Below are 13,146 nucleotides of genomic sequence, written 5' to 3' on the forward strand. Positions count from 1 at the left end.
ATTTTTAGTAATTCTCATGGAGAATAGCTTATGAATCTGCAACAGCAGAAAAAAAATTCTTGAAGAGCTATCTTCTAGATAACTCTAAATGTACAAGTTTGTATATTCTTATTTCAAGGGTTTTTTTTTTCCCCTTTGCTTTTATCCAGATTTTTCAATATGCGACTTAAAAATGTTCATTTGTTCCATACCATCCCTCTGGCTTCAAATGTTCGTTGCAGAAGCAGTTTTTAAAAAAATGTGTTTACAGAGGAATATAACTGTTTCTACAGAACCTCTTTCTCTTCAGAAAATAGTAAGTAACTCTTCTACTCCTTAATAACCTATCACACTTAAGTATTTCACAGGTAATTGAATTCATGAAGGTCTTGGAAAATACCTTTCTTTTATGATCTAAGGTCATGCTCATAGCGTGCATTGTCTTTCACCTGTAGATAGACTCTGCTGCATTTAAATGTCTTTTTGCCCAAGATCTGGGTTCAAAACAATGGTGAGATTCTTCTTGCCAGAGAATTTTTAACATCTGAATTACCTGTTTACATGCAGTTAACATGAAAAATCACAATGAAAGCTTTTATAATAATCTCTGATGTGAACACTTTATTGCAATATTAAATTTGTAATTAAGGAAAATGCCAAATATAGTGTGATTTTCCTGGAATATCTTCAGGTTTTTTGAAGAGGTGACAGTCTATTATTATACTGGGTCCAAGTATTCGTTAGAAACAAGATTTTATTATTTTGAACAATAGTGTATTCCTGTGCATTTCTCCTCTTAAAAACCTTTTCTTACTTGCAAACCTCTTCCTGCCTTCAAATCACAACTTGTGGTAGTTGATGAGGAAATACACAATGAAAGCTGTGCAAGAAATTCTCAAAACCGTGATTGCTGGCAAGATTCAGGCAGGTCAGGGGTATCACACAGTAATTACATGCCCTTAGAGCTTCATTTCAGTAATATTAATATTAATGGCTAACCAAAACACAGGATCCATAACTGTTTCTATATGGTCTAACATTCCACAGGGAAATTAAAGAAAAGCAAATTTATACCTTTATACATTTTCCATACAGAAGTTTTCCTGAATTTTACAGGAGTTTGTTGTGAACAGAGATCATTGTTTATTAATACATCGTGTTTAAACAACGCTTGAACAAAAGCCTGTCAGAATTTTAAAAATAAACCAACTATATATCTAATATTTAACGTATGTTGCCAACACATAGGCAGCAGCAATTGCTATTTTTAATATTGCCATGACTACTGATCACTCACTGCAACTACTTAAATGTACATTTTGTAGTGCTTGAAACAACTTCATATGCTTTTTGTGGCTTTCCTTAGTGTTACTATTCTTGCTTGCTTGTTCTGTACAATGAATGTTAATTATTGTCCAATTTTGCTCTTCTCATACAACATCTTATCAGCTAGGCTTTCCTATGGGCTTTCTATGGTTTTTCTACATCTTTGGTGCACAGTGAGGATGCAAAGTGTCCCTTGCCCATAGCAAGTTACCTGCAGAATCCACAGTGATCTGCTGGATACTCAAAGCCTTCTTTAATACCTTTCTTCAGATGTCACCATTGTGTAATCCTTGAATGAGTCTCCTCACTGGATTTCTTCATGTGCTTTTCCCAAACTGCAGAAGTGACTTTTTGAAGTTTAAGTACCTGAGAATCAATTAACGTTGCTTCAGTCTTAGGTCCAGCTAAAGTGATGAAACTTTTCTCAGCTACCAAAAAAACAGAGGTCTTGGATTTCCAGCTTTCTGACTCAGACGCAACCCACTCGCCTCTGAGGTCATCATAAAGACTGAATTACAAGAATAAAAAAAGAGATTGCAGAAAACAACTTCAAACAATCTATGTATGCAATAATTTATGGATCGTGTTTTAAAGAACTTAGATACAGCAAGGTGCTTTGCCTGAAGCCCAACAAAAGAAAATGGCTGGATATTAATTTACTGTATGCAAAGTTGTTGAAAATATTACTTTTGCAACAGGTCTGTTCCTATTCATCTGCTTTGCGAAAGGTAGGGATGCATGAGACAACGATACACAAAGCAAAGAAAAAGAAAACAGGTCAGCGGCCGTGCCCTGAGTCTCAAAGGGCATTACGGATGCTAAATGGCGATAAGCAGAATGAAGTCAAAGTGCTGCCTGATCTACCGTAAGTAATACCTATAACATCACCAGTTTTATTCTGCTTTGGGGGACAGCTTCTGACCTGACACATTTCTTGAACTTTATATGACCTGTTTTGTTGTCTACAAATTACTGCAACTGACAGAAAGCTCCATTGCAAACCTGTAACACTTCTGGGCCGGGGTTCCCCCTTTCTCCTCATCCTCCATCTCAGTGTTTATGCAGACTGTTGTATTTTCCCAATATTAAATTTAAAGGGTACATGAAGAAGTTGAACCATTCATAGAATTATCTTTAAAGAAAGTTTAATTGTGGGTAATTTAATTTTATTACTGTTTTAAATACAGTTATAATTAAATGACATAGAAATTGTGTAATTAAGATATTTCAGAAATAACTCTGAAGTTGGTATATCTACGTATGCTGTATATACACATTTAAAAGCATTAAGTTCATATACATGATCTTAAAATATGAAAGAGTGCTTTTAGACGTGCCATCTTTGCTCTGTTTTCAGTGACTTAAACTTCAGTAAGTGCCCCTCATTGACAAGGAAGCTTAGAGCAAGAGCAGAAGTTAAGGCTTCATACACCAAAGACAGTTGCTACCTTTTGGCTAAAGAGGTACATCTTTACAAGAGAAATCTTAAAGGTAAGCTATATATCTGATTTATGTGAAGAACTTTATGTGGTTAGAATTGACAGCGTCAGGTTTAAAAATCTTGCCCTGATGAATGCTGAACTGAAATGATGGCCTATGCCCAAGAATTATTGTCTTATGGTTCATGTTTCTTTCTTCCAGTGTCTATTTAAAATGGGGAATTGTATATATGGTGGAATAAAGCTGCCTTCTTCATTCCCCTCCCCCTCCCAGATATTAAATACGGTGTACAGCTTGTGTGAGCTTATTCCAGTCTTGCCCGCCTTACTTTGCTAATCCACCTCAACCTGTGCTTGGTAGGATCAACGTCTTCTGATTTGAAAGTATAATTCAGTCTTCATCTCTTTCAGTCCTAGACATTTTGTGAACAAAGACTGAGGAGTATGCTATGTTACATAGCTGTGTTAAGCATATGGACTGTTTTCTTCCAGGCATTCAGCCCAGACTATGAAAGGCATTTGGCTTTTGTCTTAGCTATACTGGAACCCAAGTACCTATGGAATAAAACAGCACTGCAGCGGTTCATTCAGTTCCTACTTACCACGTGAATTTAATAAATTGTACCTTACGTGAGCCTTTACCTGAACAGAATTACTTGCTGGAACTACTTTCTTGTCATCTTCATGATCAGAAATTTACCTTATCACTTAAACCACAGCTGTATTAATCATGGCACGCAAGAGAAGGCTTAGAAAAAACTGGAAAAAAGCAAGCTGTGATTGTTTAAGAAATTAAAAACAGAATTGTGTCACAAACACTGAAGGGCAAAGAATCCTTCAGCCTCTTTGGGGATTTAAGAGAGCTTCAGTAACAGAGCCAGACCATACATTTTTAAAATTGGTTCCCTTTCTGTTTATTGCTTTTGCAAGTAACATTGATGTGAATTATTACATGCTGACTTGTACAAAGAAAAGTGAACTGAAGGACTAGAGGGAAACAAAACAAAACAAAAAACCCAACCTGTTTTTTTTCTGTTCTTCCCCTGCCAAAATTGTAAGTAGTGTCTTCTGTTGACAGAGCGAGTATGGAGCTGACAGATTTACATAGTGATGGTATTAATATAACAAAATATACCATGTAAATCTTATCATAAAGGATGAGAGATTTAGCCTGAGATATTTTTCATTTCTAAGATGTTTGTTGCATTATCTTTCACCTGGCATCAAGATTTTCCTCTGGCTCTTGTTCAAACCTAATCATTTAGTGAAAGCAGAACAGCATTTAGAATGGGTCTGAAGTTTTTATCATGCAGAAACTAATGGTGTCTTCACATATAAGCAGCAGTCCTCAGTTGCTTGCTGTTCAATTTTTCACACTTAACTTCAGTTTTACGTGGTGCTAAGGATTGGGATATTTTTCTAGGGGATTTTCTTTTTTAGTATTATTATTAGGACCTCTTCATTTATTTTTCCCTCTTTCCCCCCTCCCTCACTACTGTAGCCAAGTCAGGCAGCCTATTGAGAAACAGCAAACCATCTGTTAACAGATTTGAAGTTCTGAATTATACTTGAGTTTGTAGAGGCACTCGTGCTTAGCCAGAAGCATTCATTTGAATTAAGCTATAAATGCTGTGTAAAAAGAACCATACATTTTAACGTAGGTTCATGAATAAATTTAAGGGAGGGCAACTGCACTCTAAAGTTTTATTGCTTCAAAACCCAGTATTTTTGGTGTTCTGTGATCACTTGGTGCTTTTATAGTGTGATTGAAGCTTTAAACCTTGAACTGAGGGGAGATAATTCCTGTGTTAAACCATTTGCAGTACAATTTCATTGCCGGATCTCTGGTGGAACAGAAGCTCTGTGGTTTGGGGTTTTTTTTCCGAAATTTCTTAAAAGATGGTTAAACAGGATAAAGGAAAATCTTACTCATTATTGAATTTTCTGGCATATAGCCAGGTCTCCTAGTTCCAGGCACTTTGATTATTTTCTTTAGTTGCTATCTTGCCTAGTCTAGTGTAATCTATTAATTTTTTATGGTAGGAGAGACAGCCCTACATAAAGCTTGCATAAGTAACAAAGTGGAGAGACTGATTCAGCTTCTCTCTTCCCCTGGAATAGACATTAATGTTAAAGGTAAGTTATTCATTTTCTCTACAGAACTAAGAAATTAAAGTAGATAAAGAACTGTATTAATATCTATTTGGTATTAAGTTTATATTTATACTATTAAAACTACTTTTATTACTTCAAACAACACAAAATGATGACTTCACAGCGAACATTCAGGAAAGGTTAATTTATAACTAAAGTGTGTTTTAACGTGACATTTTCTATTGATTTTTTTTAAATGTTATTTGATTTTTTTTCAGATTTTTTCAATAGAATTTCTTGTTTTGAAATCACAGCCTGCCACCGCAGCCATGATGAATGCTAAAAAGTAAAGTGTTTTGCTGGCTAACGAAGTGCATTATTAACATTTTAGTATTACTTCTGCTGCTTTAAAAACTTCCCTTGATTTATAATTCAGACTATGCTGGCTGGACGCCTTTGCATGAAGCCTGTAACCATGGCAGCACAGTGTGCGTCCGTGAAATTTTGCAGCGTTGTCCAGAGGTGGACCTGCTCAGTGAAGTGGACGGGGTGACTCCTTTGCATGATGCACTGTCAAATGGACATGTAGAAATTGGCAAGCTGCTACTTCAGCATGGGGGTGAGTGCATTTATGCTAAACTGGTTTAGGGAAATTGTCCATTATTCTGAGTCTGTATGAAGTTCATGGTGTTTTTCTCAATAGTTGCTTAAAATACACTGTTATTATGAAATATTTTAAAACATTTTTAAGCCAAGCTGTTTTGGTCACATAAAAAATAATACTGTTTTCACACTTATCTCGATCAGCTGAATATGAAATTGACCAGGATTTTCACGTTTTTTTCCAATATGATAATGTTTTTATTCTGCATTTTACACCATATGCATTGTAACTATATTCTCCAAACTCATTAATGAAGATAAAGATTACCTAGTCACCAGGCAAAGCTAAGGATTTTCTTTTGTTTTGATCTATTTTTACCATGATGCAAAAATAGATCAGTAAACCTCTATATAATCATGTATTTCAACATAAATTTGTTCAGCATTTATGAAAATTAATGTGTTGGTCTTTGAAGAACACAATTAGCTTGGTAATTAGTTTAAGAAAGGAATCTATATTGTAATTGTGATAACTGCTGTTCAGGGATAATAGTGGGAGGGATGCCTTGATTTCTAAAAAAAGATACATTGCCCCTCAGGCAGACACACGAAAAATGTTTTGAACAATATTTTTTGTTCAGTGACAGGGAACTTGTATCTTGTCTTGAAATATACTGTATCAATATAATTAACTTAGCATGGTTTTTTTTAGAAAACAACCGCAAAGAATGGTCTTGGATATTAACACTTCCTCCTTTTAATTCATTTACTAAAATGAGGTTTTGTGATATCCTTTACCGTTGACCTACTGTGTCAGTTTAATCTCCGTGCATTATGTGCTGACTCCAGATTTTTTAAATAAAATCATTCTGCATGCAGCCACGAGCCAGAAGAACGCACTGTGTTTAGATGGACTTTTACTTAATTAAGGTAGAGAAAGAAAATTTTATTTCATTCTTGGCGTGAGACCCTGTGTATTTACAGTCTTCTCCTGCCCCCTAAAGGCTATTTCTCTGCCTGTTGTGCTCGTGATCAATACATTCCTCTGCAGTTCTGTGTTCGCTGAGCTTCTACTCAGTGCTTCCCAGGTGTTTTATGTATCTGCTGGTCCATGTGTCTGACAATCCGAGCCAATACCTGCGCTCGGTTCAATCCGTCTGAGTGATGCAATAGCCAATATTGTCGCTCGCCCGGCTCCTCAATGGGAAATGACAGATATGCGTTCTTCCAGGCGACCATGAAGAATAGGTAGGGGATGATCCTGTTGTCCTGAGGGAAGAGCTCTGCTTGCACTTGCATTCATCAAGGTTTTCTGGCAACCGTAAGGGTGCGGGTTCCTGTATCCTTGCCTGTGTCACACGCTGGGTTTTGGCCTGTCAAGCAGCTGACAAGGCTATAGTAGGAAGCACATTACCCGTTGGATTTACTCAGCTCAGTAATTCAGAACACATCTCCGCAAAAACTTTTTTCACTTTCTCTAAAAAAACCTTCGGCTCGCAAGATTTAATTGTATTGCGCAATCAGTGATGAAGTAAAATAATACAGCTTTAATCACAGCGAAGTTAGAACCTCTACTTTGAACATGTAATGGGGTGAATTACCTTTTGTAATTAACACGTATTTCTGAAAATGTGTTCGAGTTAAAATTGCATCATTACTTTAGCACCGTAACCCAAATTTATGTAAAAAGATTCCTGATGTGTTCATGTTTGAAAAGCACTACCTGTAGTGTGTTAACTGCCTTTTTTCTTATTCATGCAGTCTTCCATAAACTTATCAAGACATCCGTGGACTATTTAAATATTAAAAACTCTATTGTATTAATAAACAGGGAATAGCAAAAGTGTGTAGTATAATCTGAACACGTAAAACGCGTCCCACTTACTTATACCAAATCTGTTTATCAGAGATTCAGAAATCTGTTAAGACTGAATTTTGAAGCTCATTTGTTAGGGGAGACAAGAATTCCTGCCTCAATAGTTTACCTTGCTGCCTAGCCTAGGACAAGATTGACCACACCACCCAGAAAAGTAAAATAAAGCCCATCATAGTAACATGCCTTCAATTTGGAGTCAGCACATAACCTGGTGTGTAGAATACCTAATGGAATTTTACAACAGTAATAATATTTTTACATAGTCTATGTTACTTGAAATTTTAGGATAAGCAACATTTGCATTTCTTTTCCTTTTCTATATAAAATCGTTGGCTTTTAACCTAGTAAAAGTGGGAAGAAAATTAAGACAATATCCTAAAGAAACTGTTACAAAGGTTCTCTATACATCTTCTAGATTGTATTGCAAATGTATGACTCATCAGTTACATCAACATAACTTAGTATAAAAAGAGATTTAAACAGACTCCTAGCTTCTGGCAAAAGCTGTACCAAAATCTTGTTTGTCTGCCAAATTGAATGTGCTGTTATTATTAATGTTTATATTTTCCCTACAGGACCAGCCCTTCTGCAGCCAAGAGACTCCCATGGAAAATTGCCCCTGGATTATGTTGAGTCCGTACTGGTGAAGCAAGAACTTCTGAATGTTGTTCATCCAGAAGAGAACATTGAAAGTTTTGATGAACACGCAGAACGAGAGTTTTGCAGTCAGCAGAGAGAACTGTGGTTGATTTTGTTTAATAAGATGCTGCTGAATTTTTGTTCTGTTTATAATCTGTCTTCACCCTTTACTTTAACTCCCAGAGAGGTAGCTTTTTCAAATGTACTTCCCATAATGGCTCGTGATAACTGTAAGATGAAAAATACATTCTCTGCAGATTGGTTACTAGATACATATTTTAGAGAGCTAGAAACTTTTCAAAAGCTACCACAGTTTCTTCAAGAAATATCTGCAAACATGGCTTTTTTCCCTGGAGAACAGATAGAGGCTTTACTAGCAACTCTGGAAACCATGATAGAGGCCTATCAGCTCTTTACTTAAATCTTTTTAACAGTTAGCTCCCAAACAAGTCACGTGGGTTGAATCTTGGTTGTTAACCCTTGGTATTGGGCTAACTTTTATTCCGGCAACTAAACCAGAAATTTCACAGCCTTGCAGGAGTCCTACATGTTAGTGTCTCCCATGTTGTTAATACTTTTCTCTAGCAGAACCTGGAAGTCAGATGCATTGATTCAGTGCATTTTTAGGTGAAATTTTTCCAAATACTAGTACCCTCTAGTTTTCTGACAGATGGGTCTGCCTGTGACCACCCCAGGAGGGTGCTATATCATTTGCACTAAGTTAAACTTTATATTTTCTGTTCTGGAAATCTTTATTATCCGTCTCACACTGTAGTTCATTTTGGTTTCCAGGGGTAGTGACCCTGAAGTGAAACGAAGTTCAAATACTACAACAAGCAGTTTTTCTTTGAGAAAGGCTTGTGGCTGCATATTTTAATATCCTCCAATAAAATTGATATTATAAGTATCTGCCATTAAACAAAAACGTATGGAAAAGAAAATTCCTTCTATCAATTTTTACCTGTTTTTATCCTTCTCTTGTAAAAAGTAAAATTACATTGTGTAAATTATTTGAATTTTGTAAAATTCAAAACAGAAGGTAATATGTCTCTGTTTACAGAATCAGTGTACTACCATTTCCCGTATCTGTCATAGTTTGATGGAAGCGGTCGCATGAAGGCGTGTGTAACATCTTCTCCCTTGTGAGCACCGCAGCACTCGTGGCCACGTCCATTTTTACACATCCCAGGGGATGTTCAGACCTCCGGTGGGTACCACTGGTGAGAGTTTAAAACCGTCAAGTCAACGTTGCTGCAAATGGTCAAATCCACTTAGTCCATGGCTCTGCTCTGCCTCACGTTAGCTTGCACTGGTTCGATAAATCCATTACACAACCAGTGTATAAAGCCATCTGGTGACACTCCTGGGATTCCTTCAAGTGAAGGTGCGGGTGGAGGCAGTGGCACGAATTTAGTTATGTTGGCAGGGGAATTTACTAAGGATTAGGCAAAACAGTTTAAGTGTGTGCTGAGCATCAGATGCTGGCACTAAGTATGGATCTCCTTAAAAATTACACCCCATTTAATGTGAGAATTTTGCTCTCCATTCTGTGAATTCATGCTAACTACACATTATAAACCCTCTAAACTAATCCTTTAACCTAATTTAGCATTGTGTGATACTTATTCTATCAGATGGTCCTTTTAATTAATTAAGAAAAAGAGAAAATCCTGTGCAGTTCCTTCAAGGTATTGAGGCTCTACATAATTGTGTTGCATGGGGCTGGGGATGTGGAAGAGTTACTTGTTTTGGAGAGCTCTTATTGCACATTTATACAGAAACAACAACTCTTCCTGCCTCTTGCATCTTTGTAGAGATCCAGTGCCAAATTAATTTCAGATTAGGGTCTGGGAGAGTTGCAATTCTAATGGAAGTTTATTCATTCCAAGGGAAGAGAGGGAAGTGCTGCTTTAGAGTGAGGGTATGTGATCTTCTTCTAACAAATTCAGTAATAGGTCAGGAATAATTTAAAATCTTAGCCTTCAAAAGGAAGGTACTAATTAGCAATGTTTCCAGTTCCAATTCTTCTGTAATAGTAATTTATAATATTAAAAAAAGAACCCTAAAAGAAAGGGTATGGATAATAGCTGCTTCTGAAATTGATGTTGCTTGACTAGAGTTACACTGATGCAGCTGGCTTACAGCACATTAAAACTTCCATTTAGCCTTTCTGTAGCTGAGATACATGATCTCATGGCAATTAATCCACTGAAGATGCTCAGACTGAGTTGGTCTTGGAACCAGACCTTCATTACAAATGTTCAGTGTTTATTAATGACCAATTATTATTTTTGTACGTGCGTGCAGAGCAGCCAGCTCTAATAGAATAAAGGGTCAGCGCATATTTGATTTGTTTCTGTTTGTGTACTTACAATTTTTCTGTAGTAAGAAAGCAACACCAAAAAAATCTTTGTCATATATGAGATGGACTAATAAACATCAGTATTCCCTGTTGCAGGGATGAAAAAAAAAAATCTATGTGCCTGCTTTCTAAAGAATGCAAAATATGCATTTAAGTTAGCAATAGTAATATTTTCTTTAGTCATGAATTTCATAGGTATTTGGAAATTTAAAATAATCAGGACTCAGAGAACCACAAAAAAGAATTCTGGTCTTAATACAATACATTAGTGACTGAAGTGAAAGCAGGAAAAGCAGAGAGTGATTCTGCATATATATCCAAGATATTTCCACAATTATTTGCTATTATGTCATGTAAAAAGTTAGAAAAAGCACATCAGTCATTTCTAAGTCCTCCTTACCTATTTAAACTAATTTCAAGTACATCTCTCCAACATACTGTAAAGAAGATAACGTATGCTAAATGAACATTATTAACATTGCAAAATGAAACATTCGAAAGTTAGCAAATGCCTGAATTAATATTCCACATGTAGCCCCAACTTAAATATTGTCTGTGTGCATCATCAGTCTTTAATTATATGGTGACATAATTTTTTTCTCTCTAATGTTCTCTCAGTTTAAGTAATGATCATATATTGAAAATTTTCCTGTTATTTCCCAGTTATGCTCTTGACAGAGTTCAGTTTTATACATATTCAGTTTTATGTATACTCAAGTTTGCAAACTCCGTATCCTTAAAAAATCTTAAGTATATCTCAGTCGTATTTAACATAAAATTATGTGCTTCATCTGATTTATTAGAGAGTACCTGTTCTATTTCAGAATAGCAAAACTTTCCTGTTAAATCATGATTGCAATAAAGTGAAATCTATTAAGTGATTAAACTGACTGCTTTTAAAAATCCCTCTTGGTATGTAGGGTAATTCTTACTTCTCGGCTTAAAAGAACAAACAAAATCGGCCAACCAGCCCTCCCTCCCCTTTTTCTGTGTCCACATTTCACATGTGGACGTGGTCCACAAGATGAAGGTGCTTCATCCTCATCTTCATCTTCAATCCATCCCGTTTTTCTCAGACCCTTGGAAAGTTCTTCATTGTTCTCCGCCTTCAGCATAGGGTTGGGCAACATCCCTTTTACCAGATGCTGCCCAGACCAGCAGCATGGAGGTTGGTAGCAGCAAAACAGCAGGTAGGACACACTGGGATGTGCACTCGGGAATTTACAACGGCATGCAAAGATATTGGTCAAGCTTCAAAAGTTGTCAAAAAACCCCGTTGAATTAAGCCGAATTTCAGTGTTATGTTTTCTCTGACACACACTCTTTGTTTCACACTACTGCCACACAAAGCACATCAGTTTATGTGCAAAAATTTGATATTTGTAAGATGTTTACAGAGTGTTTTCTTGGTTTCAAAATGGTCACACTCATTGGCAAGTGAGTCACTACTGCTGGTATAGTGGGAGTCTGGGCTGAGTTTTGCTGTTGATTTGTTTGACTTTTGTGTAGGTGATAAGGTTAGCTTATAAAACTTAACTATTCCTGCGGCTTCAATAACCATCTAAAATTTGTTATAACAGAGAGGAAGTTCAGACCTCAGAGCCTGAGCTCCCTCTAAACCTTCTGATCTCTGAACTGCCTGAAAGGAGCTTGGAGCCAGGGGGGTCGGGCTCTGCTCCCAAGGAACAAGCGCCAGGACCAGAGGAAACGGCCTCAAGTTGCACCAGGGGAGGCTGAGGTTGGATCTGGGGAACAATTTCTTCCCCAAAGGGCTGTCGGGCATTGGAACAGGCTGCCCAGGGCAGTGGTGGTGACACCATCCCTGGAGGGGTTGAACAGACGGAGATGAGGTTCTCAGGGACATGGGGCAGTGGTGGACTGGGCAGTGTCAGGTAATGGTTGGACTCGATGATCTTACAGGTCTTTTCCAACCACAACAATTCTGTAATTCTTAAATTCTGATCTAGTTCTACTCTGAAGACTGATTACTACTCAAAGCTGTCATTCAATAGTTTTGGGGAGAGAAAGGCATCATAACTACTGTATTTGTTGGCAAGAAATTTATATTCCTTTTCAAGGGTAGCAACAGTAGTAAATATGGTTTATTAGGACAAACACGTGGTAAATTAAACACGTGACAAATTGAACATCATCCTTCTTCCAGCTTCCAAAGGCCATGTGGCAGGTTTCCAGGGCCAAACCTTTCCTAACCCTAGATGTGGCATCCAGTCGCCTCCACACAGCTGAGAGCTGCAGGACTTGTCTTGCACCCTTGAGCAAGCAACCTGAGGGCGATGGAAAGCTCCTGGGGTGTTTCATGGGCAGGAGATGACAACATCCCTCCAGGGGTACTGCTGCTCCCCTTACAATTTGCATCTCCTTGCCAGCTGGAGCTTGGTTGATTCATTAAACTGAGTGAGTGGGCAGGTTCTTAACCACACCCCTCCCTGTCTGTCTCCAGTTCTGTGGTTATGGGATAAACAGGAGATGCAGGAGGGCTCTAGGCTTATTGCAGAGGGGGAAGGCTAGGGCTGCTGCTCAACCTCTGGAGGCATAGCCATAGGAAATGAAGCTTCATTAGTTTTGCTGCACACAGAACTATTTGCTTAATTAAAAAGGTATCCTTCAGACTTCTGTTTGTGGGTCGATAAGATAACAGTGGTCCCGGTTACACAACACGACATGATGCAAGAGAAAGGTGAGACGAGAAAAACTGGAGATACGTATCCAGATCACAGAATCGCAGAATAGTGGCAGGGACCTTCCCAGCTCCTCGTGTCCCACCCCTGCCATGAGCAGGGACATCTTCACCAGCTCAGGTTGCTCAG

At 37.6% G+C, this 13,146-nt stretch overlaps 1 protein-coding gene across 2 annotated transcripts in view; it reads left to right on the forward strand.

The window, feature by feature from the left end:
* Nucleotides 1-8,931, forward strand: part of SLF1 (SMC5-SMC6 complex localization factor 1) — a 38,206-nt gene extending 29,275 nt beyond the window's left edge. For both annotated transcript variants that reach the window (XM_065655933.1, XM_065655932.1), the window contains exons 13-18: nucleotides 150-295; nucleotides 2,004-2,170; nucleotides 2,663-2,796; nucleotides 4,788-4,880; nucleotides 5,275-5,457; nucleotides 7,893-8,931. In XM_065655933.1, coding sequence (XP_065512005.1) covers nucleotides 150-295; nucleotides 2,004-2,170; nucleotides 2,663-2,796; nucleotides 4,788-4,880; nucleotides 5,275-5,457; nucleotides 7,893-8,377 — 1,208 coding nt within the window. In that variant the 3' untranslated portion in view covers nucleotides 8,378-8,931. The remainder of the gene's footprint in view (nucleotides 1-149; nucleotides 296-2,003; nucleotides 2,171-2,662; nucleotides 2,797-4,787; nucleotides 4,881-5,274; nucleotides 5,458-7,892) is intronic.
* Nucleotides 8,932-13,146: the final 4,215 nt, after the last annotated feature.

The sequence above is a fragment of the Caloenas nicobarica genome, chromosome Z (assembly GCF_036013445.1).
Source record: "Caloenas nicobarica isolate bCalNic1 chromosome Z, bCalNic1.hap1, whole genome shotgun sequence".
In the NCBI taxonomy this organism is placed as follows: Eukaryota; Metazoa; Chordata; class Aves; order Columbiformes; family Columbidae; genus Caloenas; species Caloenas nicobarica.